This window comes from Mus caroli, unplaced genomic scaffold, assembly GCF_978045245.1.
Source record: "Mus caroli unplaced genomic scaffold, Mus_caroli_1 scaffold_15, whole genome shotgun sequence".
NCBI classification, from domain to species: domain Eukaryota; kingdom Metazoa; phylum Chordata; class Mammalia; order Rodentia; family Muridae; genus Mus; species Mus caroli.
The window spans coordinates 8,447,470-8,473,737 of NW_028227270.1; the positions used below are offsets into that span (position 1 = coordinate 8,447,470).

Below are 26,268 nucleotides of genomic sequence, written 5' to 3' on the forward strand. Positions count from 1 at the left end.
GGAATGAACTACAATCCAGAATTGGAAGGCTCACCAGTGACCCTTATCTGGAGGCTTGGAGATCCTTATCTGGATCTTGGTATGGAGATCTTGAGCCATAGTGGCTATGGATTCCAGAAGATTAAATCTCCGAGTTTAAGGAGATTTAATCTGGGCTACACGTTTCATCTGGGATTAAAGGTGTGGTGGAACACACCTTTAATCTGGGCTACACCTTCTGCTGGAGACAATATAAGGACATTGGAAGAAGGGAGTCTAGCTCTTGCTCCTTCGCCTGCTTGCCGTGTGAGACTGAGTAACTGCTAGATCCTTGAACTTCCATTCACAGCTGCGACTGAACCATTGTTGGGAATTGGGCTGCCGACTGTAAGTCATCAATAAATTCTTTTACTATATAGAGACTATCCATAAGTTCTGTGACTCTAGAGAACCCTGACTAATACATCACCTGTGAGCTCTTTTCTCTCCTCTTTTCTCTTTTCTCTCTTTTCTTTTCTTTTCTTTTCTTTTCTTTTCTTTTCTTTTCTTTTCTTTTCTTTAAGACAGGGTTTCTCTGTATAGCCTTGGCTGTCCTGGAACTCACTCTGTAGACCAGGCTGGCCTCAGAGCACTTTTCTTGATTGGACTTTTTGAGGTTGGAAGACCCACCCTGAATCTGATCGACGTCTTCGGATGTCAGCCCACATAGAGGGACATAGAAGAAGGAATCACTTGTGCTTTGCCTGCTTGCTCTCTCGCTGTCACTGGCAAGTTAATCAGGATCCTGTTCCTGAGCCATCATTAGACCTGCTTCCTCAGGACCCCAGCCTAGAATCAGCAGGCCTCTAGGACTTTCCTGCAGCTCCAGCAGCAGAGACATTCAGTCTTGTGAACTGAACAACTACCAGCAGGAGATAGTCATTGCTGGATTTCTCAGCCCACAGCCTGTAAGCCACTCTAACAAACCCCTTTATGTACATATACATGCGCGCGTGCGTGCACACACACACACACACACACACACACACACATACACACACATATATATATATCCCCTTCAGTTCTGTTCCTTTAGAGAACATGGACAAGTACAAAATGGCATGAGTTTAGAACCTCAAACCTGTCCCCATGGACGTACTTCCTCCAGAAATAAAGCCATACTGACTAATCTTCCCCAAACAGCTACCAACTGGGGAACAAGTACTCAAATGCCCGAGATATGGGAGCAGAGTCATTTAAACCAACACATTGTTCTTCCAAAGGACCTGCGTTCAGATTCCAGCACCCATGACTCTCTGTCTCCCCCCCCACACACACACACACACGCTCGTGCACGCATCTGTCCACACGCGTGCACACATTCTTTAAGAATTGTAAGAGTGCCTAATCTCACTGGAAGGTTGTGGCGCACGCCTTTAAACCCAGCACTTAGGAGGCAGAGGCAGGGGGAATCTCTGAGTTGGAGGTCAGCCTGGAGTACAGAGCAAGTTCCAAGACAGCTGGGGATATACAGATTAAATCCTGTCTCAAAAAAACCAAACCAAAACAGACCAAAACAGAAATAACAAACAAAAAAACAAAAACAAAAACAAAAGAAAAGAAAAGGAGAGAAGAAGTGCCTGATCCCCATTGCGAGAGGGGAGCTCTCATGACTCTTTAATTGCCTTTGAAGGCCTCACCACCGAAAATGACCACACTGGGCATTTGGGAGAAGACAAATGCAAATCATATCAAATGAAGAGCATGGAGTAGCAGTTGGGTGTGGGGCTAGCGCTTTTGTTTCAGCGCTCAGGGCTTCAGCTCTGTCCAGCCTTCATGAAGCTTGTGTAGGGTGGTCACACAAAGACGGACAAGCCATGACTACTATGGCATGGGGTGCCGCAGGATGGGCTGCGGCATTCGCCGCTCAGGAGCAGCAGAGCGGAAAGGCAGCATCTGCACCAGGACTTCTAGTGGACAGTAACCGGGTGGACCACTGTGCAACAGTGCCTGTCAGACGTCTGCACAGTGCAAAGGTGCACAGTGCAAAGGCCCTGGGGCCTGCACAGTGCAAAGGCCCTGGGGCCTGAGTAGCCCTGCACAAGGGGGAACAACACAGAGAGGTCGCTGTGGTTGGAGCAGGAATGAGGCAGGACGGGAGGCAGCAGACAGAGCCAGAGAGGCAATGGAGTCAGTCATAGAGGACAGCATTATCATTCTCATTATCAGCACTTGCTGTGCCCATCAGCTTAAGAGATTGTAGCCCTCAATCGTCGTCTCTACCAGGTGAGCTAGGCATAGATGCTGTTTTACTTTTTAGGTTCGAGAACAAGATCAGCAGGATTCAAAAGTTAGCTTTCCATAGGTGCTAAGTGTGATATTTGGGACTCAAAGTCAAGTCCATGATTCCAGTGTGCTGTGTGCCTTCTGTGCTATTCTATAACATTTCTCCCTTCAAGACAGGGTCTCTCTGAGTAGCCCTGGTTGTCCTGGAACTTCCTCTCTGAGTAGACCAGGTTGGCCTCAAACTCATAGGTTTGCCTGCCTCCTGCGTGCTGGGATGATCTTTCATCCTTAAATGCCAAAGGAGAGCCCAAGGGAAGTCCCAGCCTGTCCTTTATCCAATGCCATGTGAAGGGGACAGAATCCCCCAAGGATGAAGAGCTCACAGAGCTGGCTGTCTTTTCTTGTGATCAACCTTCCAGAAGCTATGATGTACAAGACAAACAGGATTCCTTAACCCAAGATGTTCCAAGAAGTAAAAGCTAACGGAGGGAGAACCAGGAGCGATGTGAAAATGAACAAGGCTTTGAGGCCAGAGGAAACATGAGGATGGAGAAGGATGGTCACAGCCTGCCCTTGACCATGAAGCAGCCACTGCTTCAGAGGAGGTCAAACCCCTCTGAGAGCACGGGGGCTGGAGAGGTAAGTTTACCTTGGCCGAGAGGTGAGATTTTTGTCAACCTGGCACAGCTGGCTTCAGAAGCTGGGGTGTCTTTGTTCTTGAGGCATGACTGACAACAGCCTGTTGGAGATAGCAACTTGTCTGTACATCTTTCCTCAGAAGAAGCAGCTTAGAGACAAATAATTCAAGGAAGCCTATAAAACATCTGCTACTGGGGCTGGAGAGATGGCTCAGTGGTTAAGAGCACTGACTGCTCTTCCAGAGATCCTGAGTTCAATTTCCAGCAACCACATGGTGGCTCACAACCATCTGTAATGGGGTCCAATGCACTCTTCTGGTGTGAAGACAGCTGCAATGTACTCATATACATAAAATAAATAAATCTTTAAAAACCCATCTGCTACAAGCATGTTTTTGGATTTGGCTACCCTGGTTGCCCTTCTGTGCTTTTATAACATGTAAAGAGCGCCCACTAAGTACCAAGCACTGCTCCGTCTTTTATAGTTGTATAGAAATGGAATTGCCCTGACCACATAGAGGAGAAGTGGAGATGCTGACAGCAAAATGCAATCCAATCACAGGGTACAGGTCAAAACAGAGCAGCTGTTGAGAGGCACTTCATCCCAAGCATTGGAGAACTAGCCCCCCAGGAGGTGACAGGGTCCAGCCTCTAAGTATATCAGCTATATATGCAGTTGATGGAGGGGCTGACTTTTTTTTTTCTCATGTAGCATGTCTGGGTGTTGACCCCAATCATCCAGGAGCATGCTTCCTGGTGTCTTTGGAGATGGAGGAATTCTGTTTTACTCCATAGTCTCAGCAGCATTTGTAGAGTAAGACCATTACTTTTCTGGTTCTGCATCTTCTTGCAGATTTCCCTATGGGTTAACAGTTTAAGCAAGAAAGACTTTATTTAGAGTTTAAGGATAGAGTTCTTCATGTCGGGATGGTGTGGTGACAGAAGCATGGATCCAGGCAGGGGAGAGACAGAGACAGAGAAAGACAGAGAGAGACAGAGACAGAGAGCCAGCGAGCATGAGCACTGTGCAGTGCCCCCTCTTTTTAATTCAGTCCAGGACCCCAGCCGTGGGACAATGGACCATGCCAGGAAACTTGGTAAAGTAGTGTGGGTCTGAGAGCACGGTCCGCACCTGAGACTGTAGGCACCTTCCTGCTCCCTGTCAGATTCCTGGCCTGGAGCACGTGGCCACAGTTCTCACATAAGTAACTGTGACCTGTGGTTATGTAGCCTGAGGACAGAGTTCTCCATGCTAAGGAGATATCTAGAGGACCTGAGAGTTTAGCCAATAAGCTTCCCTTCCTGGACATTCCTCCCTGTAAAAGGTACTTAGTCTCTGGTCCACCCTGAAGAGTTGGCATGCATCCATTTTTTCCACAATGAACAGTCAATAAGTGGTATGGATAAACAAGACACACACACACACACACACACACACACACACACACCCCAGCCGTGGGCTAGTTACCACCCTCAGCCCTTGGCTTCTGACTCTGCTCTCAAGTCCTCATGACTTAGCGACACATGGATGTTCAGGAGTTTGGGAGCATCTGGTACTGGCCTCCTTGAGGACCTGTGGACCCCCATCCTTCCCAACTCCTCTGTGTGGCACCCCAACAGCAACTGGGTGCCCTGGGAGTCAGGAAAGCCCAACTTCAGCACCCCCCCATCTTAGATCGCATCTTCCCCTCCCCCAAACAGTGTTTCTCCGCACTTCCCTAAAGCCCAGCACCACAGACAGCACAGGAAGATGGAGTCAAGCACTCTCCTCTTTTCTCCTCCCCAGCAGCGTGTCCCATACCCCAGCGGTGGGTCAAAACATGGACCCACACCAGCCCATGTCTCCTCCCCAGCAGCGTGTCCCACACCCCAGCGGTGGGTCGAAACATGGACCCACACCAGCCCATGAATTGTGCTGCCCACCTTCCGGTTGGGTCTCTCCACCTCTGTTAACCCAATCTAGGAACCCTTCACGGACACGCTCAATGGTGATTCTAAATCTCCTCAAGTTGGCAAGACCAATCCTCAAAACACATGTGAGCCATCTACAGAGTCTCTGAGGCCTAGGCTTAGTGCTTCCGAGGCTTCATATCACATCAATTTCTAATCCATGGACCCACCTTGTAGCTATAGTGTTAGTAATATGTAGAATACAAGCTTAAGAGAAAGTTGTGAAAAGGATTGGCATCAACACAACATATTTAGGTGTTCTTTTATCTAACCATGTGCATTCACTCTAGTGCATCCGAGCACCCCCTCCCTAAAAAGTCCCTACCGTAGCAGCATGCTGACTCTGGATGGCAATCATGGCCATCATCATCCTCACCTGTCAGTGAATCAGCTGGTCCTCAACGTCTGCTCTGAGCTTGGCTCAGTTGTTTCTTATTAATAGTATCTATTATGCATTCTGATTCTAAAAGTTGTGCCTGTTTCTGGTCATAGAATTTGAAAAAAGGTGTGTAATGTATAAAGAATTTTAATACTACAGTCTTATAGTGGTAAGCCTAGCCTTTTAGTATATAGTCTCTACTTAGCTGTAGAGCATGTCTTTTTTTTAATTTATTTATTATTATAGATAAGTACACTGTAGCTGTCTTCAGACACACCAGAAGAGGGCATCAGATCTCACTACAGAGGGTTGTGAGCCACCATGTGGTTGCTGGGATTTGAACTACAGATCCTTCAGAAGAGCAGTCAGTGCTCTTACCTGCTGAGCCATCTCTCCAGCGCTGTAGAGTATGTCTTACAGGGCTTTGAGAATGCTTGAAATAACAGACAGCACCAAACCTACACTACCTTTTCTCCTATACCCAGCTACCCAGGACAAGGCTAAGAACTCTGCCTTCTCACTCAGAGGGTTTTGAATTGCTAATGTCATTTATTTTGTACCTTGGGGCCATTATTAAGAAAAATTGGGGTTAGTTAACCATAAGCACTGTGATAGCATGACGGCCAGTCTAGTAAACAGAGATAGAGAGCTACTAAGTGACCTAGTATAGGGAACGCCTATAGCATGGATACACTGGACACAGGGTAACTGACAGTTCAGAGGGAAGGAGCAGGGTAGCGTGAGACTTCACGATGAGATTACTCACCATGGTATGCAATTTACAATTTGTGAATTATCTGTTACTGGAATTTTCATTTCATATATCTTTGCATGAAGGTGGATCTCGGGTTATTGGAGCTGTGGAATATTGAGATTTCGAATCCATAAAATTAGGTGATAGATTAGTTATTTTTCTGTTGCTATGATGCAATACCAAGGAAACTTAAAGGCCCCAAAGGGAAAGTCCCTCGTGGTGCGAGAGTCACAGCAGCAGGAGCATCGAGCTAGGAGATCACCTCTCTAATCACAGACACGAAGCACAAGGAGTGTACTAGAGGAGGGGCTACGGACTCTCAGTGTGTGCCCACAGGATGTGCCTCTTAAAGGTAACTTAACATCTCCAGTGTCACCATCAAGGCCAAGTGATCAAATACATAAGCCTAGAGAGGACCCTTATCATTCGAACGCTCATATTCCACTACTACGTGGCCCTCATAGGCTCATGCCCTTATCATAACAAAAAAAAAAAATGTATTTTGTTGGAGTGTATTCTGCGAAGGTATGTCTGTATATTCAACTGTTAATTTTGTTATTGACAGAGAGCTAAATACTGGTAGAATCTTGGTATTGTATATCTATAGGCCATCCCTGGCCTCATATTTTATAAATATTTGTTCTTCCTCACTTGCCTAAGGCAAGCTAGAATTCTATCTGATTAGCTGTCATAAATACCCAACGGCCAATAGCTGGGCAGGAAGTGGAGGGTGGATCGTCCAATCAGAGAGAGGGACACTGGACTAAGAATCCTATTCAGGGACTCAGTGGACGTAAAGATGAATATCGGATGGACCCTGTTCCAGAGCAGAGTAGAGAGGTAGACCTGGCCATGTGGCAGAAGGTAGTGCCAGGATTAGCCTGGTTTAGAGGAGACGGAGACTGCCCAAGCAAAAGGCCTAACCTTTAAAATATGTGTAAGCCTCTGCGTCATTATTTATATCACTGTCTGAGGTAGGCCTGCTGTAGCATGTAGTCAGTCCATAAATCTTTAACAATCTCAACATGATTCAAACGTCCAAAGTCTCTTCTGAAATTCAAGGCAATCTGTGACCACCCTAAAAGCAAAAACGCAAAATACTTACACCATACAATGGCATAGGAAGGAGATACATTCTCATTCCAAAGGAAACAAACAAACAAACAAACAAACAAACAGAGGCACAGTGAAGCAAGATTAGGCCAAAGCAAAACCCAGCATGGCAGATACCAACCCTGAAGCCACATGTCCAGTGTTTGGGACATTAGTTTTTGGCTGCCTGCCACATTATCTTTCTTTTGGGCTGGCTTGATTCCCTGGAGGCAGCTCTCATTGATAGATGCCTCATGGTCCTGAACTCTCCAACACCTTGGGCTTTTCCGTTGCAACACTCACATTACTCTCACAGCTTCATGCAATGGCTTCTGAAGGCCCTTTGTCCTCTCAAGGCTTCTGACAGTGACATCAACACTGCCCCACTTTGGCTTTGGTGGCTCTCTGAAACTACAGGGGAAGAACCCATGGTCCCCTCACTGTTGCGTCTTTCATGCTTCCAAAGCCAGTCTCAAGTGGAAGGCACTCTCCAGTTTGACTGCCGGAGCGAGATGGACCCTCATGCCTTTGAATCACAACTTGCTTTTGTGTGTATTCCTGAAGCAGAGAACTCTCTAGACTGTTGGCTGGGAGCTTAATTTAGCTATAATATTGCCCTGAGGGCATCTTTCCCATCAGTCCAGTGAAGAGCAGGAGGCCTCTCTTTAACTCCGCCATGCTGGTCTCCTTAAGTACAGCCCTCTTTCAACACATGCCTTGGCTGTACTGCCTCATGTTCTTCCCTCTCTAAGCTGGACACTTTGTCTTTCTTTCTGCCCTACTTGTTCTTCACTGTAGACCTGTATAAGAGTTATCAATAATAACCATGCCATGAACTCAACCTTATGCTATCTTGAGATTTCTAATCCAAAATTCCAAAGCCTTCCATGTTCCTCCAAAAAGCCCTGGTCAGGTTCTTCATAGCAGCCAACACCAACTTCTGTATCAGTTACTTTTTGTGGCTGTGATAAAGTACCATGACCAAGATTACATGTACAAAGAATTTATTTTAGCTTATGGTTCCAGAGGAAAGTCTATAATAGCAGGGGAGGGGAGTGTGTGTGTGTGTGTGGGGGGGGGTAGGACAGTCGGAATAGGAAACTGAGGGGTCACACTTCAACCACAAACTACTGTGTTGATTAGAAATGGCCAGCCGGGCGTGGTGGCGCACGCCTTTAATCCCAGCACTCGGGAGGCAGAGGCAGGCGGATTTCTGAGTTCAAGGCCAGCCTGGTCTACAAAGTGAGTTCCAGGACAGCCAGGGCTATACATACAGAGAAACCCTGTCTCGAAAAAACAAAACAAAAAAACAAAAAAAACAAATAGAAATGGCCAAAGTGTGTACCCTGGTCTTTTCCATAACCTTATATGAACAGTTTTAGTTTTTCTCTATTTTGTATCATGTAGCCTAAGGCTTTTCACACATAGATTTTATCATGTTGATGTAATTTCCTTTGTTTTCAAGTATGAATATATATATATCTTTTAAGATTTATTTATTTTATATGTGAGTACACTATCGCTCTCTTCAGACACACCAGAAGAGGGCATCAGATTCCATTACAGATGGTTGTGAGCCACCATGTGGTTGCTGGGAATTGAACTCAGGACCTTTGGAAGAGCCGTCAGTGCTCTTAACGGCTGAGCCATCTCTCCAGCCCCAAGTATGAACATCTTACCATTGGGTTATTTTCTCTTTTTCTTACTGATGCGACATTTAAGTGCTCTTAACGGCTGAGCCATCTCTCCAGCCCCAAGTATGAACATCTTACCATTGGGTTATTTTCTCTATCTTTTTCTTACTGATGTGACATTTAGTGTATTTCTGATGCAATCTCCTTACCAGAGATATTGTTTGTATTTTCTTCTGTTTGGTGGGTTTCTTGATTATCCTTTGAGGGATGAATGTTTGCTTTGTTTTTTTTTTAAGATTTATTTATTATTATATCTAAGTACACTGTAGCTGTCTTCAGATGCAGCAGAAGAGGGTGTCAGATCTCATTATGGATGGTTGTGAGCCACCATGTGGTTGCTGGGATTTGAACTCAGGACCTTCGGAAGAGCAGTCGGTGCTCTTAACCCACTGAGCCATCTCTCCAGGCCCCCTTTGTTCTCTTTTTAAATTGAGGTATACTTAATAATTTTAAACATTCAAGGTCTGTAATGTAATGATGCATGAATATGCCATGTATCCTAATTAACACATCCTTTATTGTGCAGCTGCTATTGTGTGTTGGGGGGATAGACTATTTAAGATGTATTTTAATCTTAGCACCTTTAAGATCTGTTTTACTTTTTAAGTTTCAAGTAAAAACTTCAGTATGATTGACTAATCACAATGATTGTTTCAATCTGAAATGTGCCCACAGGCTTGTGTTAAGGACTTGGTCCTCAGCTTGGTGCTACTGGAAAGAGATAAAAACGCTTAAGAAATGAGGACAAGATTGTTGAATGGAGAAGACCCTGGATCAAGAGCTGGGCGTGGTGGCGCACGCCTTTAATCCCAGCACTCAGGAGGCAGAGGCAGGCAGATTTCTGAGTTCAAGGCCAGCCTGTTCTACAAAGTGAGTTCCAGGACAGCCAGGGCTATACAGAGAAACCCTGTCTCGAAAAATTAAAAAAAAAAAAAAAAAAAAAAAAAAAAAAGGATCAAGGACACAGGACCGTTCCTCTTTATTTTGGTTCCACACACTCCTGCCATTTTGTACTGCCACAGGCAGAAAGTAAGGGAGCTGGTTGGTAATGGTCTGAAATCTTCCAAACTGTGAGGCAGAGGAAACGCCCTCCTTTAAAGTCGACGCTGCTCTTGGGTTTTGCTGCACCGTTGCTATTGCATGCATGTGTATGCAAGTGTGTGAGTGCCAGTGTGCCTTTGTAGGTCAGAGAACTTTGTGCAGTCAGCTCTCTCCTGTTACCTCTCCGAGTTCTGGGATTGAACCGAGGTCATCAGGCTTGGTAGCTAAAGCACTTCTACCCTCTCAGCTATTTTGCTGGCCCAAGTTTGGTTTTTTTGAAATGGGTCGTGCCATGTTGCTGGGAGATCTGTTTGATCCCTGGGACCTACATGGTAGAAAGGAAGGGCTCTGACTTCCAAAAGAATGCCACAGAACAGACCCCTGCTACCCACAAGATAATTAAGTGTAAAAAAACAAAAAAATGATAGTGTGGAATTCTACAACACTTCAACCTCAATGATGTCTCTCCTGTCCCCTTTGGTGACTACCTAACTCTATATATTTGTCATCTGGAGTCAAAAACTAATATGATAACCCTATTCAAATGTGAGTTAGTGCTTCACTTCTCAGAGGGAAGATGACTTTATTTCAGAGATTTAAAGTTTGGTACCGTGTGGCTGCCACTTATTACTAATGTGTTTGTTCTCTGATGAGTTGTTTAGTTTCTTGGCTGCCTTTTCCGCCCCCTTATTTATAAAATGGTGTCATTAACACCCACCTACCTCATAGGTTGTTGTGATATGCACATGAGTTCAGACATTTGGGACACTCTCCTGACACACAAACTCCAAGCAAAACACGCAGGACTAGGACGCCTTTGCTGCTTGTCCCATGTCGACTAGCTCTTGATGCTGAGTCGCTTAGTGGTACAAGCCAGAGAGACTCCAAACTACAGTTACACTGGACTCTTGGCTCTTAATTCCTTCGCCCTAATGCCACCACACACCTGAAACTAGAGACTGCTACCAAGTGCTGAGCTTGCTTCCCTCTGCATGCTGGGTGAAAGTTACAGTGTCCTTGCTCAGTCACCAGTGAATGCTGAAACTATACCTACTGGAAGACTCACGTAATCGTGCTAGGTTCTGATCTTAATCGTTTACTTCAATAAGATTTCTATTTTTAATCTAAAGAAAAACGTACTTGAAGTCTATCAATTTGTTGTCAGGAAATGAGAAAAATCCCTCTAAGTAATGCAGATAGTGTTCCAAAGATAAGTGAGAACGAGACAGTGAAAACACTGCTACCCCAAGCTACCAATCACCTGTGCACAAATGCACACTAACAGCCTTCAACGATGGCTCAAAGGAAGTGCGACATTGCCAAACTGATGACCTGTTCAGTCCCTAGACCCACTATTGTTGAAGGAGAGAACCAGTGTCCACAAGCTGTCCCCTGACCTTTCTATCCACACTGTGGCACGTGCATTTGTACAACCCCCTCACCCACCAAATTTAAAACAAAAAGGTGCAAATGGGGAGAGCTTGTCAGGTGGAGAGCAGCCATGAGTCATTCCAGCCTCCCTGCTGGCAGCAGTCCTCATGTCTTCTGAACACTAGTGAAGTAAGTGCGATCTATAATCAGGGCCCTGGTTTAGGTTGGCATGTTGGATATCTGTTACCTCCTTCCAGCCTAGCTAGGCTGGCCTCAGACCATCCTCAGAGCCACCTGCTGTGCTGCTTCTCATCCCTCTCCTTTGATGTGCCACTACCTGCCTGAGGCTGAACCAGCTCGCCAAGATTTTCCGAACTGTGATCTTTGCTACTTTGAGTTCCTACTAAAAGGCTGATCTGACTACTTCAAAAGGAACTTTGCGTGACTGGGAATGGGCCTCCCCTCTTCTTTATAAAGCGTTAAACCTTTATAAAGGTTAAAGTTGAACCTTGATCAGACTATTTGTCTTGGTTCCATTCTTTCTCTCGTCCCCCTAGATTCCCTCTTCTCTTCCAGATTCCAAGATGCCTTCCAGGCTCGAACCCGGACATGTGAGCCGCTGGCCGGCCTCAACAGCTATCAAGCATTAAGTGCTTACGGACGTTCCCCTTTGCTGTTGTTTTTCAAGACAGAGTCTCACTATGTAGCTCTGGCTGTCCTAGAACCCACTATGTGGACCAGGCTATCCTTGAGCTCACAGAGATCTGTTGGCCTCTGCCTCCCAAGCATGCCTAGCCCTACGTTTTCTTTTTATGATATTGAATAACAACTAGTTTTGGAGATTACCTTCTTATTAGGTAATGGGATGCCAACCTGACACAAGCTAGGGTTATCGGAGTGAAGCAGCTACAGTTGAGAAGATGCTTCCAGAAGGCTGGCCTGTAGAGAAGCTTGTGGGGCAGTTCCTTAATCAGTGATCACTGTGGAGGGGACAGCGCACTGTGGGTGGGTGGTGTCACTCCTGCGCAACTGGTCCTGTGTGCCATAAGAAAGCAGGCAAAGTAAGCCATGAGGAGCAAGCTGGTAAGCAGCATCCCACCATGGCTTCTGCATCAGCTCCTGGCTCCATGTGCCCGCCATGACTTCCCTCTGTGATGGAGTGCATGCTGAATAAACCCTCTCCTCCTCAAGTTGTTTTTGGTTATGGTGTTTTCTCATAGCAACAGAAACCCTAACTAAGAAATAGGACAAAACTCTAAACTTATATCTCCAAATATGAAGGCCTGTTGTTGGAGGAGAAAATACACAGAATACACAGGCTGAGGCAGTTACCCAGGAAACCAACGCAGTGAGTTTCAGATGACAGACACTGGCCTTGGCCTAGTGACACAGAGATGGACAAAATATGATTGATACCAAAGGATTTATTGTAAATGTCATGGCAAATACATTGAGTATCATCATCGTTACAAAGGAGCTAGAAAAGTCCACGTTGAAAGAATGTGCTCTTTCCCTCCCCGCCGTCTTCAGGTTAATGGCCAGAACCAATATTTTAGGTAATGAAATACTTAGTGGGACAGCCGACCTTCACATCATTTCAGGACCGTATCTTTATCTTAACTTTACAAGCAGATAACCATGGATTCCAGTGTCAATTATTCTCTGTTTTTATCAATTCTGTAATGATCTGCAGAATCTTGTCATCTGAGGGAATGAATAATAAATACGTCAGGGCACCTGTAAGCGCTGGAACACTGGCTAACTGTCTAATGCACATAGGTACAAGCAAGAGGAATATTTTATCACAAGCCTTTCTTAAACTAGAATGCAAACCAACACTAGTAGTATATACTATGATACCCGAGATGTCCAGAAAAGTCAAATGTGTTGCCCTATAAGGGTTAATGACTAAGGCTATCTCATGCCTACTTCAAAAGCTAACGTTTTGTAAAAAGAGGTCTTTTGAGTCTTTATAGGCAAAGCCCAACAATGAGATATAAGTGCTTTTTGTTTGTATGTTTTTTCTGTTCTTTTTCTTTTTACCCAGGTTTTGTTATGTAGTCCATACTGGGCTGGAACTCACAGGCCCCTGCCTTGGCTTCCCATGTGCTGGGGCTACAGATGTGCACTGTGAAGCCTCGTCTGTTGTTTCTATAGCTAGTTCTTTAGAAATTCCTCCAAGAAGTTTCTCATTTGTTTTCACCGAGCTGAAGGGCACCCGAACGACTTATTTACTCTTTCCTGTTTTGCTGTGTGACAGGATTTTTACCAAACAGGCAAAGGTGACAATGATTTTATTCCAGGCTTGGACCAAGGAAACAAACATTCTAAAAGGGAAGGACTCTCAGAGGTGTCAATGGGAAGTGACAGGGCTATCTATACGCAAGAGGATCAAACACCAGCTGAACGGATAAACAGAGAGGTGACATTACTTGCTAGGGTGGGCTTATTAACAGCTACTCCTGTCCAAACAGCTGTGGAACCGTGACTTCCTGGACTCTCATGGCCACCTTCTCAGAAAGCCACCAGGGCGGGGCTGCAAGACCGCAGGACACTCTACATTTATACTGGGGTCTCAATGTCCCTAGTCGCACGTCCTGAGACTTTTGACCTGGGCCTGTGACTGACACTCAGGTGCTCAGGAACTAAGCTGTATTAAGAGAGGAAGGATGAGGTGGAGGTGGAAGAAGGAGGAGGCTCTTGTTGGCGTGGAACTATGCTTATCTAAAGTTAGTTGAATTAGAAGAAAAGTAGAGAGAACTAGAAACAGGCATACCTTTAGACACTTCTGTGTGAGTGGCTATCACAACCTGTCTTCATCGTAAAGCCAGAAAGGTCACTAACGTGTCACCTCCTGACACTAACATGTCACCCTCCTTCCCAAGTCAAAATAAGCATCAAAGGCACAGATATTCTTTTTTAAAAAAATATTTTAAGGGGCTGGAGAGATGGCTCGGCAGTTAAGAGCACTGACTGCTCTTCCGAAGGTCATGAGTTCAAATCCCAGCAACCACATGGTGGTTCACAACCATCCGTAATGAGATCTAACGCCCTCTTCTGGTGTGTCTGAAGATAGCTACAGTGTACTTAGATATAATAGTAAATAAATCTTTAAAAAATATTTTTAAAATGACTTATTTATTTTTGTTTTATGTGCATTGGTGTTTTGCCAGCGTGTATATCTATGTGAGCCTGTCAGCTGCCCTGGAACTGGAGTTACAGACAGTTGTGAGCTGCCATTTGCCTCTGGAAGAGCAGCCAGTGCTCTTAACCACTGAGCCATCTTCCCATTCCAGGATAATTCTTAACATTATTAAAGCAGGAAAGCCACACTTCAGTGGCTACAGTGAATGCAACAGTATGGAAAGACTACAGCACCAACTGGAAAACACTCGTTCTAAAACTTGTCTCCAATCAAGGGACAGCCACTGGCTTACAGAGGCTACAGCTTTCAAGGAGCACGTTAAATTAGAGCCCGAGAACACAGTCAACTCAATCCTAAGGCTGGGACATCTATCTCAGGAGTTTGTTACAATAGTCATGCATTCTCAAAGGCCGACAGTAGGAAAAGAGAAAGAGCAATAGACAGAACCATCAGAAGTCTCTGGAGGAATTAGTGCGCCTGGAACAGGCGTTGAGCCTTGTGCTCCTTCCACGTTTGTGGTCTGGTGATGTGCTTGCTCACTTAGGGCAGTGCTGGACCGTACTGCTGACAAACCAGGAGTTCATTTCAGGCTTCTGTAGAAGGCTAAAGCACTTTCTATACCAGCCCCTAGCTGTGCAGTCGTGAGTAGCATATGGAAGAGGAAACAGCTAGGATAAGCCAATGAGTAGCAAAACTTATGCTGCCTTAACTTTTTCTGTTAAGTGGACAGTTTACGAATAAAGTTAAGAAGACTAAGGGGCTGGAGAGATGGCTCAGTGGTTAAGAGCACTGGCTGCTCTTCCAGAGGACCTGGGTTCAATTCCCAGCATCCACATGTCAGCTCACAACTATCTGTAACTCTAGTGCCAGGAATTCTGACACCTACAGAAAGATACACATGTAGGCAAGATGTCAATGCACAAATATAAATAAATAAAAAAGACTGGGAATAAAGATTTTTTTGTTGTTGTTTGGTTTTTTTTGTTTTGTTTTTTTGAGACAGGGTTTCTCTGTATAGCCCTGGCTGTCCTGGAACTCACTTTGTAGACCAGGCTGGCCTCAAACTCAGAAATCCGCCTGCCTCTGCCTCCCGAGTGCTGCGATTAAAGGCGTGAGCCACCATGCCTGGCTGGGAGTAAAGATTTTAAGGGAATAAGCTTCAAATAGTCACTAACTGTGTGGGAGTTGAATAGAATTTAGCATAAGTAGATTTTATCAAAAATAAGATTTTATTGATAATTACATCAAAAGTATGGTTTCAGTGTGCTACAGGGCATTCCAATGTTAAATCACAACTTCTAGACTCAATCTCTCAGATTTTACTTTAAATATTTTTCTTTTTAAACACACTAAGATGGGCTAAGAGTTGGCTCAGTGGTTAAGAGCACTGGCTGCTCTTCCAAAAGAGCCGGTTTCAATTTCCAGTACCCACATGGTAGCTCACAACCGTCAGTAACTCCACTTCCAGGGGTCCAACACCCTCACACAGACACACATGCAGATAATACAGCAATGCACATGAAATAAGAATACAAGCACTAATGCTTTATGTGCTTGTTATCCTTCACCTATCCATACATAAGCATGCTACCTTCTAAATGCATGCTAAGGTACACATATATACCTTCCTTTACCTGAAACACCATAAAACACTTACTTTCAAGGGACATCTTTGGATTTTCAAGTTTTTTTCTTAAAACAGAATCAATGAGAACTCTTAGCTGCTTAAAAATGACAGCTATCTTTACCGGGGCCTGTTGAGAGAGGACACATCAGACAGGGTTCATCAGGGCATTTGCATGTGTTTACATAAAGCAATCGGAGCACAATGTGTAACTCACAGTTCAACCCACGTAGGACACCAGGATGGTTAACATGAAATGCAACAGGGAAAGTGTGAGCAAGTGACCTGTCAACCCTGGCAGCTCAGCTACACAGACCCCTGGCTTCCCAGATGACCTCTTAACTATGAGAGCTCAGCTACACAGACCTCTCGCTTCCTAGGATGTCTGGTATCTCTTGCTACAATAAAGCAACTTATTCCAATAATTCTTTGTTTCTCTTTGTATATGACACTGGGTCAAGACTAAAGAGTTCCGAGGACATTTTGGGGTTGGGCTGGGGGAGTGGGGAGTAGTGTGAAACAGGGTTTCACTACGTAGCCCTGGCTGGCCAGGAGTTCACCATGTAGACCAGGCTGGCCTTGAATGCAGATACTTCTGCCTCTGCCTCTCTGCCTCTTGGGTGCTGGGATTAAAAGTATGAGCTACCACACTTGCTGGGAGGAAACATTTTTTAACAGTTTTATTGAGGGATAATTTATAAATTACAAAAAAAAAAAGCGCACTTGTTTTAAGTACTCAATTTCAATGATTTTTGGTAAATATGTAGAGTTTTTACCAATATCACTACAACCCAACTATGAGATCCTCTCTACCACTCCAACTTATTTGCACGGAGCAAATACATTTTTTTAAATACATAATTCCCTTCTCTGGTTCTATAACTAGCAGTATGCGCGGGACCTGCTCTACACTGGCCAGTGTTGAGGGACTACAGAGGAAGAGAAAAGCTGACTTCGGCAAATGAGCACAGGCTGCTTACCCTGTCCAGAGAAGAATTGTTTCATGTCTTAAAAACTATGAATCTGAATGGAGAAGCTAGAGAAAGTACCCAAGGAGTTAAAGGGATCTGCAACCCTATAGTTGGAACAACATGATGAACTAACCAGTACCCCGGAGCTCTTGTCTCTAGCTGCATATGTATCGAAAGATGGCCTAGTCGGCCATCACTGGAAAGAGAGGCCCATGGACTTGCAAACTTTATATGCCCCAATATAGGGGAATGCCAGGGCCAAAAGAATGGGAATGGGTGGGTAGGGAAGTGGGGGGCGCTATGGAGGACTTTTGGGATAGCATTGGAAATGTAATTGAGGAAAATATGTAATAAAAAATATTAAAAATTAAAAAAAATATGAATCTGGGCTGGAGAGATGGCTCAGTGGTTAAGAGCACTGACTGCTCTTCCAAAGGTCCTGAGTTCAAATCCCAGCAACCACATGGTGGCTCACAACCATCCTTAAAGAGATCTAATGCCCTCTTCTGGTGTGTCTGAAGACAGCTACAGTGTACTTACATATAAATAAATAAATCTTAAAAAAAAAAAAAAAACTATGAATCTGTCTGGTTTTTGTACAGAAGGCCCGAACAAGTGTAGTGAGTGAGGTATGCATCTGGTGAACAACTACGAACCAAGCCCAGGCCTCTGGGAGGGCCGACTCCCCCTCCCCCAGCATCCTTCTCCCCACCTACACTGCTCACAATGAAGCTATGTGGGATAATCCAGAAAAAAACTGCTGTCAGTATTCCTGGTACGCGGCAATTATAATGGTTATACATAAATACGTTCTGCGACAGCAACATGATCTTCAAGTTATAAAAACCATATAGTTAAGGGAAAGTTTCCTATGGTAAACCACAAAGGAAAAGATTATGCCAGCTTCAGTGAAAACTTTCAAGTCTAACTCAGGGATACAGGAGTTCGAATGCTCTCGACAAGTCATCTGGACTGCGTACCTGAAAATAGATCCAGCCGTCCACAGACAGAAGCCGCTCTCGGTGCTGGACTTCTATGTCACCTCCAAAAAGCAAAACTGGAAAAGGGCTGATGAGGGTCGTCTCTCTCAGGTAGACTCTGGTGTACCTCACCTGCAAAGGACAAAGGGGGGCAGACACCTTTGTAGTCTAAAATACTAAATGGTCACTTAGCTATTTTTTATCTATATGTTTTCTTAACAAGTTTAACAGAAAAATACGTATGTTTACACAGCCACATTAGTCTCCCCAACATGTCCCTTAGTTAGAAATGGAACACACACCCTCTTTTCCCTTCTGAGACAACCACTTTAGTGAAATACGCTTGGAACAGAGAACCAAAGCCCCCTCGCTGTAACTGTCTGAATTCCAACTAGAAGAATGATAGCCAGAGAGAAGCCTTGCTATCTTTCTTTTATTTGACGGGAAAGAAATTGTTTGTCTTGTGTTCTGCTTAGAAAGTGCGTCAGATTTCCAACAAGAGCAGAAGTAACAGTTGTACTTGAGGAGAAGAGGAGGCCATTAGGTCACCAGAGCGTGTCAGGAAGGAGGCCTGGGGTGTAAGAGGGATTGCAGAAAGAGCCTTTACCTTCTCCTGGTACAAGAGCCACCCGTAGGTTTGTAGGTCCCGGTTTACTGAGGACGGGTGCACCTGAGCTTTGCCTTGGGCTGTCTCCACCATGCACGCCAGCTTCTCGGTCACATCCACGGACTTTGTACACATGATCTTCCCCACACTGTCGTACAGGCCAGCAGCCAGCACAGCTTTAAGAAGAGCAATGTCCTGGAAAGAGAGCGTCTGCGGCCCTTTCCTTCCCTCCCAGCTGGGAGACGATGAGAATCCTGCAGCTTTCACCAATTTCATTAACTCCTGCTTCACATCCTAGGTTTCATGTTAAAGTGAGACATAATCGATTAGACAGCAGTGTTCAGCACCCAGAACAGTGATGTTATAAACTAGAAGCATCTATGAGGGCAGCGGACAGGGGCCCCGATGTAGTTTCCCACTCTACACTGCCTTCAAGACAGCCCGTCTTCAAATGTTTATGTTGGTTTGTTTTTAGTCACTCTGTGGTCCGTGGATAGAAGCATCACAGGGAGACATGATAGTCGTGACATGCACCTCTGACAAGAGAGCGCGCTAACTTCATCGCGCCGTGAAGCCTCAGCTTAGAACACTTTGCACCTTTTCTAAGAGTGCAAAGTCGGCAGGAGCCCTAGGAAGGGCTGAGGATACAGGACCATGGGCGGCGTTTACACTGGATGATAGCCTTTAGGTTGGGTCTGCAGCTTAGTCCATTCCTGGGGAGGAGAGACCAAACAGCTGCGGGAAGCCCGGGGTGTGAAGACAGGCTGAGAAAAGAAAGCCGGTGGGAGCCACTCTGGAGGCTGGGGACAATTAAAGGGCAACAAAGGAGAAAGGACTGATTCAGAGAGATGGCCACCTCTGGACCAGCTCACTGGGATGTCCTCAGATGGCTCAGAAGTGGCTATTTCCAGAATTCAAGAAACCCTACTGAACAATTAAATGGATTTTTTTTTTTTTTAAATCACAAATAGGAAAAAAAAGTTGGTTAATGATAGATTAAGAAACTTAAGGGAGCAATCAAATGTAGTGAGTAAATCTTGTGTGGATCATGATTCAAATTAGGTATGAAGAACAAAATTATTAAATGACTAGGGCTATTTAAGTGCTAGAATTTGATATTATGGTTTGTTTGTTTTAAAGGTATGATATGGCATCAAAAAAAAGTCCTATACTTTAGAGATACATGCTTATCTAATCTCTGCATTTATTTAAAATACAGTCTACAGGCAGACAGTAACGTGAGGGGAACAAACACAGGGCAATACTGAGCACGTTGCTAATTAATGCATGCCGGGAATGGGTGAACTAGAGTTCCTGACAGGATTCTAGTCATGTTCTGCTATTCCTGAAATCCTCCATAACTAAGCAAGAAAATAGCTGAGTACCAGAGCTGGGAAGAACCCTAGATAATGCCCTTTGAGTTATTTATTTAAAAAATAACAAACGAAAAACTAAAAAGTTAACTACCCTATTCCCAAGCTAGTGTTCTTTCCATGAAACCATGCTGTCTCTTTATACAAATCACACCCTGAATCCATTACGGTCGCTAAGAGCAATACTAAGATTCACCTCGAGTGTCAACAGCGACGTTCTGTTAAGGAAGTTCCTCTGGCAATATGAGATCTCAGCGCGGAAGCCTCCTTCTTGCTGGGCTTTCTTCCACCTAGATGAACACAGACAGCAGAGGTCAAAGGTCACCACAGCTCCTTTCCGGGCTCCCTCTCAGAGGGAGGAACCCAAGGGAAGCTTAATAAAATTATAATCTGTTAAGAAGAAGGGGCCTTGCTTACTGTAGCTGCTACATTTATATAATTTCCAACTGCAGGATTTTTAAGTATAACAAATTGTTGAATTGCTTCAGATCTGAGAACTGTACATATATAATAACAAGTGTGTTGTTCTTAAATGAGTCTCTGATAAAATAATAGCCTGACAAATTAAAAACACATGAACAAATTTAAATGCTGAAGCACAGTTTGAATGACAAGGGTACATTCTTTTTAAAAAAGTCACCCATCTCTAGTCACTGGCTGATCGATAGCAACCGCTTGTTTCTTTACCCTAGATAAGCATTGTAGATGGTGAGGTGGTCCGAGTCGGCCACAGCCAAAGACGACTTTGCAAGGTCGGCTTCATCCTTTCGACCGATTGGTGTGATGAAAGGAGACTTCTCTGTCATCACGGCTGCCAGTGTTGCCTGTCCACAAATATCATTTATCATTAAAGAAGTATACACCCAAAGGTGTCTTAAAAATAAACAATAAAACAATTACAACCAAGTTACCCGTTTCCTATTTTCAATGCATTTAACATTGCTAACTTACATTTTCATAACTTTTAGCTCAGTTCCTTTCATGGAACTCAAAAAACCTATTTATTGTTAGAACATCTCTGTGATTTAAGGAAAAACCTGAAAACATGTCCAAGTGATTAAAGTCTGCTATTTAGGTATAGGCAATCTCAAAATGATAGCTTAGTACTTTAGACTTCCAGACTGCTAATTCTCATTGGCTGCAATGCCTTTCAAACATAAGTTGAGGCTCTTCCACATTTCTAAAGACACAGCTAAAAGCTGCCTTAGTTGAGGAGGGCCTTTATCAGACACTGAGTGTGCAGTGCCCAGATGCTGGAGTTCTAAGCTGCTATAATGTGAGAGACAAATTAGTGTTCATTATAAATTAAACAGTGACGCAACAGCAGCAGCGTTTAAGTTTCGGCTGGTGTTACAGCTCAGTGGAAGCCTTGAGGCCCTGGGGTCAATCCTCACATTAGTTTAAAAATGCACTGAAAATAAAGGGGCTGCACAACCACCTGCTTGTTGCCAGGTTTCAGACACACTGCAATACAAATGGTACTTTCTGAACTTAGCAAGTTCTAGCGATCACCCCTGACTCCTTCCCCGAATCCCCCAACCCCTGCTTTGTTACTGATGCACTGGGGACTGAACCCACTGCTCCATGAACCCCAGGCAAACCCTCTGCTGAGCCACACCCCAGCCCCAAAGTTCCTTCTAATACTAGAAAAGGAGACAAGAGGAAAGGCCCCATTTCCTGTGTTCAATGCCTTGATTTGTGCTCAAAACCACCACTGGCTAATGCTGCAAAGGCACTGTAAGATCACATGCCCAGAGACTCAGTCAGACAAACAGATCTTATTTCTGAAGTAAATTGAGAAAACAGACTGACAACTATTGGAGAATTTGGATAAAGGAAGTTTTCATTCTATTAAAGTATATTGTGTCAACAACTTCCTACGAACATTACATATTCAATTAAATAAATGTTTCAGGTTGATGGCAACAACCTAGGCAAGCCAAACTCATATAACAGTGTTTTTCTACATGTAAGTAAATAGAGAAATAGACCTTTAAGTATATTAGTATAAAAAGTTAAATAGATTTGAATAATCTCACTGGGCATTCAGGTCACGTATGCTTTAATGATAGCACAGCCATTGTATCTTGTTAAGAAATTAAAGTTTAAACTTGTTTCCATCCTTTAATAATTTCCCAACCAAATGGCACTTGAAGTGAAGTAGTCAGTGTCTTACTCACCACTGGTTCGAGACAGCCAAATATGGCTCCGAAAATGAGCATCTTGCCAATTTTGACATTGACAGGCAAAGCGGCAAGGTGCTGGCCCAGCGGTGTCAGTTTGGGCTCATTGGGTTCGCAGGCTCCAATTTTCCGGAGTAAGTTCATCGCGTTGCTGATTACTTGAAGCTGAGGAGGGTCTAAGGCTTTGGAGAGGAAGTCTTCAGGAGAGCCCAGATCACACTTCTGCAGTGGGAAGGGGATGGGCCAGGGTCAGTGCTGCACCGAGGGAGGTTATGCTGGGACTAAAGGAGGAATTTAGCAGAATCTTGAGCCAAGCGGTCGGCCAGCGTGTGAAGCCACCCTGCACGGTGAACATCATGGTGGAGTCTCTGTGTTTTAGTTTCTTCAGTACTGAATTTTACTGTTAAAAATCTAAGAATCAAGAGTAACTTCCAGCCTAGGAAGCCTTGGTCTAGGTGAGGTTCTCAGTCAGCAGGCTGACGCGTGGGCTGGCGGAATCTTTGTTTTGGGGAGCTGTGCTGGATGTGGGGAGCTGTGGGGAATGTTCAGCCGCATCTCTTATTCTACACACTACACACCAGCATAGAGCCCTGCTTAGTTAGGACAGTCTAAAATGTGGAGACCGCACCCCCAGTCCCTCAGCAGGCAGTACTGCCCCACGGGACCACTGCTCAGGGTATAAGGCTGTTTATAATACTAATCTCTGCTACACATACACATCAAGACCAAAGCACAGTGCAGACAATAAGCATACAGTACTTAAAAGCAGAGGTGAAGAACACTCAGGTTGTCAGATTTTTCCTAATAAAGAGTGAGAACTTCCCCCCCTCCCCCCCGGAGGCCCCCAGCCCTCGTGTGTGGTCCTTTGGGATTACCATAATGTGAAGACACAGCTCCTCCAGAGGTACGCGTAGGATTTCAGGTACAGAATAGTCCAGAAAACCTTCAAATCTGAACACAGTAACACATCGTGAGTGATGGCACTCGGTGTTGTCACGTGTGTTGTAAATGTCAGCGCGTGCCTACCTTTCTCTTGTGTACAGCCGAAAGCAGAAGCCATCCCGGACCCTCCCGGCTCTCCCCTGGCGCTGTAGGGCACTAGCTTTACTGACAAAGGTCTCCACCAAAGAACTCATCTGGCTACTTTCATGGTACCTAGAGACAGGTTTCAGGAGACAATATGTGAATAACTGTTTTCCAGCAAAACCAGAAAAATTGAAGCGTTGAACTTGCTACTACTGTGAAAAAACATCTCTTTTTTTTTGGGGGGGGGGGTCAGGGAGCTGGAGACAAGGACTCTCTAGGTAGTCCTGGTTGTCCTGGAACTATGTAGATGAGGCTGGTCTTGAACTCATGAAAACCCAACTGCCGTTTCCTCCTGAGAGCAGGGATTAAAGTTGTGTACTACCACTTGCGGCTGACAAACATTTCTTACGTCATATTTCCTGATTCAATGTTTTTGTAAAGTGCCTATTCATACTACCAAATGAAAATCACTTGCTACAAAGAAAATGGTTGCTCAACTCATCTTCTCTCAAACTAATCTGACCGAAGCACCTTTGTGTCTTAGTCAATACCTACTAATCCCACAACAAGGTATGCGAATTGAGAAGCGCTACTTGTCAATGTCACAGTTCAAAGCCTAGCTCAGCTCACAAGGTACATCTACAGCCAGAAAATGTTTCCTCTAAAGACACAACCGCTTGTCTTAGAGCTGATTTTCTATTACACTGCTGTGGTTTTCTGATACTGGGGACTGTGTATAGACTACAATTAGCTAAAGGTTCACGTAACACACCCTAAGACCGAGAGTAGAACCATTTTGGGGTCAGTTCAGTTAAGGCATCTGCTATGTTCTGGTTATCATATAAGGCATTTGCAATTATGAAACTTCATTTTCTTCATTAGTACACAAGGGCCTGATGATTGGGAGAGATTTGTATTTTTGTTTTTTTGTTTTTTGCCAAGATCAAAGATTTAAGTCAAGTTCTCCAAAGTCCATTCTATCATACCTCACAAATAATGCTGTGTTACACAATTCATTTAATAAGCAAAAAAGTATATAAAAACTTACACTGTGGAATTCTTCCCAAACAGCACTTTTAAGTGGTGTTACTGTTGGTATCACTGTTGGTAAAATCCAAGGTATGAAATTCTGAGATTTACTCTCAGATATTTTAAATTCATCTACACTTTTGCTAAGGCTTTTTGCTTTGGGCAGAACGACGACCTTTATAATCTGGATTGCCTGACAGGATTCTGTAATTTCTCCAACAAAACTCAATGTTACAAATTTCCACAGTGAGAAAGTTAGACTTACTTATTTTCTTTTGTTCGTCCAGTGTCAATGACAAACACAACATCAGGAATAGTGATCCCTGTCTCTGCAATGTTTGTTGCTAAGACAATCTGCAAATAAACAAGAATGGAAAGTCTTTTGACAGCTCTCGACACTGTATTCTGAAAATTTCTTTAGACAGAACTGATAAGTTTTTAAAGGTGAATTTTTTGTTTTGTTTTGTTTTGTTTTGTTTTGTTCGAGACAGGGTTTCTCTGTAGCCCTGGCTGTCCTGGAACTCACTCTGTAGACCAGGCTGGCCTCAAACTCAGAAATCCACCTGCTTCTGCCCCCCCCCCCCGGGGGGTGGGATTAAAGGCGTGCGCCACCACGCCCGGCTTTAAAGGTGAATTAATTTTAAGACAGCAGTAGAGTGGGGGGACTAAAGAAAGCCACTTCCTTCCCTACCTCCTGAGGCCAGACAGGACTTCCAGAGGAGGGAGGGGGACACCAACCCACCCACAGAACCTGTGGCTTAAAACTTGTCCTGTCTACAAGATGTGCAGGGATAAACACTATTAATGATACTCTGCTATGCTTGCAGACAGGAGCCTAGCACAACTGTCTTCTGAGACGCTTCATCCAGCAGCAGATGGAAACAGATGCAGAGGCCCATAGCCAAACAACAGGCAGAGCATGGGGAGTCTTGTAGAAGAGTCAGAGGAAGGACTGAGGGAGCTGGAGGGGTCAAGGACACCACTAAGACCTACAGAGTCAACTAACCTGGGTCCATGGCGGCTCACAGAGACTGAGCTACCAACCAAAGAGTGTGCACAGGCTTCACCTAGGCCCCTGAACATTTATAGCACACCTGTAGCTTGGTCTTCACGTGGGGCCCCTAACAACTGTAGCAGGGGCTGTCTCTGACTCTGGGGCCTGTCTTTGGCTCCTTTTCCCTGAGCTGGGCTGCCTTGTCCAGCTTCAGTGGGAGAACTTACAAGGTCTCCCCTTCTCTGAGGGGGTGGGGTTGGGGGGAAAGGTATGTGAGAGAGTGGGGCTGGTAGGAGAGGAGGAAGAGGGGACTGTGATCAAGATGTAAAATGAATAAATAAATGAATAGAAAAAAGCCACTTTCAATTTTAGTCCCAAAATTTAGACTCTTTTTTTGCATAATTTTAATTTGCTTTTACAGTTTTATCAGCTTAGTTTAATGAGGTTGTTAGATTTAAAAATTATATAATTCATTTTTAATTATGTGTGTGTATGTGTGTTGGAGGATGTTCATCTAAGCATGCCAATTCTCCCTCCCCCTGGAGCTGGAGTGCCAGGCTCTGAGCCATCTGCTGTGGCTGCTGGGAAGTCACCTTGAGTCTGTAAACAGCAGTATGGGGTTTGAACTACCGAGCCATCTCTCCAGCCACGGTACAGATTTCGGTCACAAGTATTTGAACCTGTTGATGGTTAGGGGTGTGGCTCAGCCCATAACACACACTCCCTCTGGCTGGAATACAGACAGGACTCACGTGCAATCCCAAACAGTGAAGGTAAAGTTAAGTTTGTGAAAGGGAGCACCCAGGTTTGAAAGTGACGTCTAATTTTGTGGCAGAAAAAGTGAGGGATCAGAGAAAGATTTGACAGAATAGGGTCTGCCCAACTCTCACAAAAAGCGAGAGGAAAGGAAAGCTACTCAAGGGAGAGACAGACAGCACAGGAGGGAGAGAGTACAGCACAGGATACAGTAGAGCTCGTGGAGAGCAGTGCAGTAGAGTTGAGAGGGAGAGTGGAGCAGCTCAGAGAGGGAGGAGGAGGCAGTTATACTGGGAGAGAACTAGCTGGGCCCAGGTAAAGACAGAACCGACCAGAGAACGAGAAAGAGCCAGACAATGAGAACAGATTGCCAGAGTTAGTTTGAGGCCAAGCAGAGCAATCTGGAGGCCGAGAGAT

The 26,268-nt window shown here is 44.6% G+C and overlaps 1 protein-coding gene across 2 annotated transcripts in view; it reads right to left on the reverse strand.

Annotated features, from left to right (window-relative positions):
- Nucleotides 1-12,581: 12,581 nt before the first annotated feature.
- Dhx29 (DExH-box helicase 29) overlaps nucleotides 12,582-26,268 on the reverse strand; it is a 43,550-nt gene continuing 29,863 nt past the window's right edge. For both annotated transcript variants that reach the window (XM_021180562.3, XM_085830814.1), the window contains 10 exons: nucleotides 24,367-24,455; nucleotides 23,073-23,201; nucleotides 22,922-22,997; nucleotides 22,044-22,268; nucleotides 20,551-20,687; nucleotides 20,060-20,153; nucleotides 18,491-18,784; nucleotides 17,884-18,015; nucleotides 15,966-16,062; nucleotides 12,582-12,867 (listed from right to left, as the gene is read on the reverse strand). In XM_021180562.3, coding sequence (XP_021036221.1) covers nucleotides 12,815-12,867; nucleotides 15,966-16,062; nucleotides 17,884-18,015; nucleotides 18,491-18,784; nucleotides 20,060-20,153; nucleotides 20,551-20,687; nucleotides 22,044-22,268; nucleotides 22,922-22,997; nucleotides 23,073-23,201; nucleotides 24,367-24,455 — 1,326 coding nt within the window. In that variant the 3' untranslated portion in view covers nucleotides 12,582-12,814. The remainder of the gene's footprint in view (nucleotides 12,868-15,965; nucleotides 16,063-17,883; nucleotides 18,016-18,490; nucleotides 18,785-20,059; nucleotides 20,154-20,550; nucleotides 20,688-22,043; nucleotides 22,269-22,921; nucleotides 22,998-23,072; nucleotides 23,202-24,366; nucleotides 24,456-26,268) is intronic.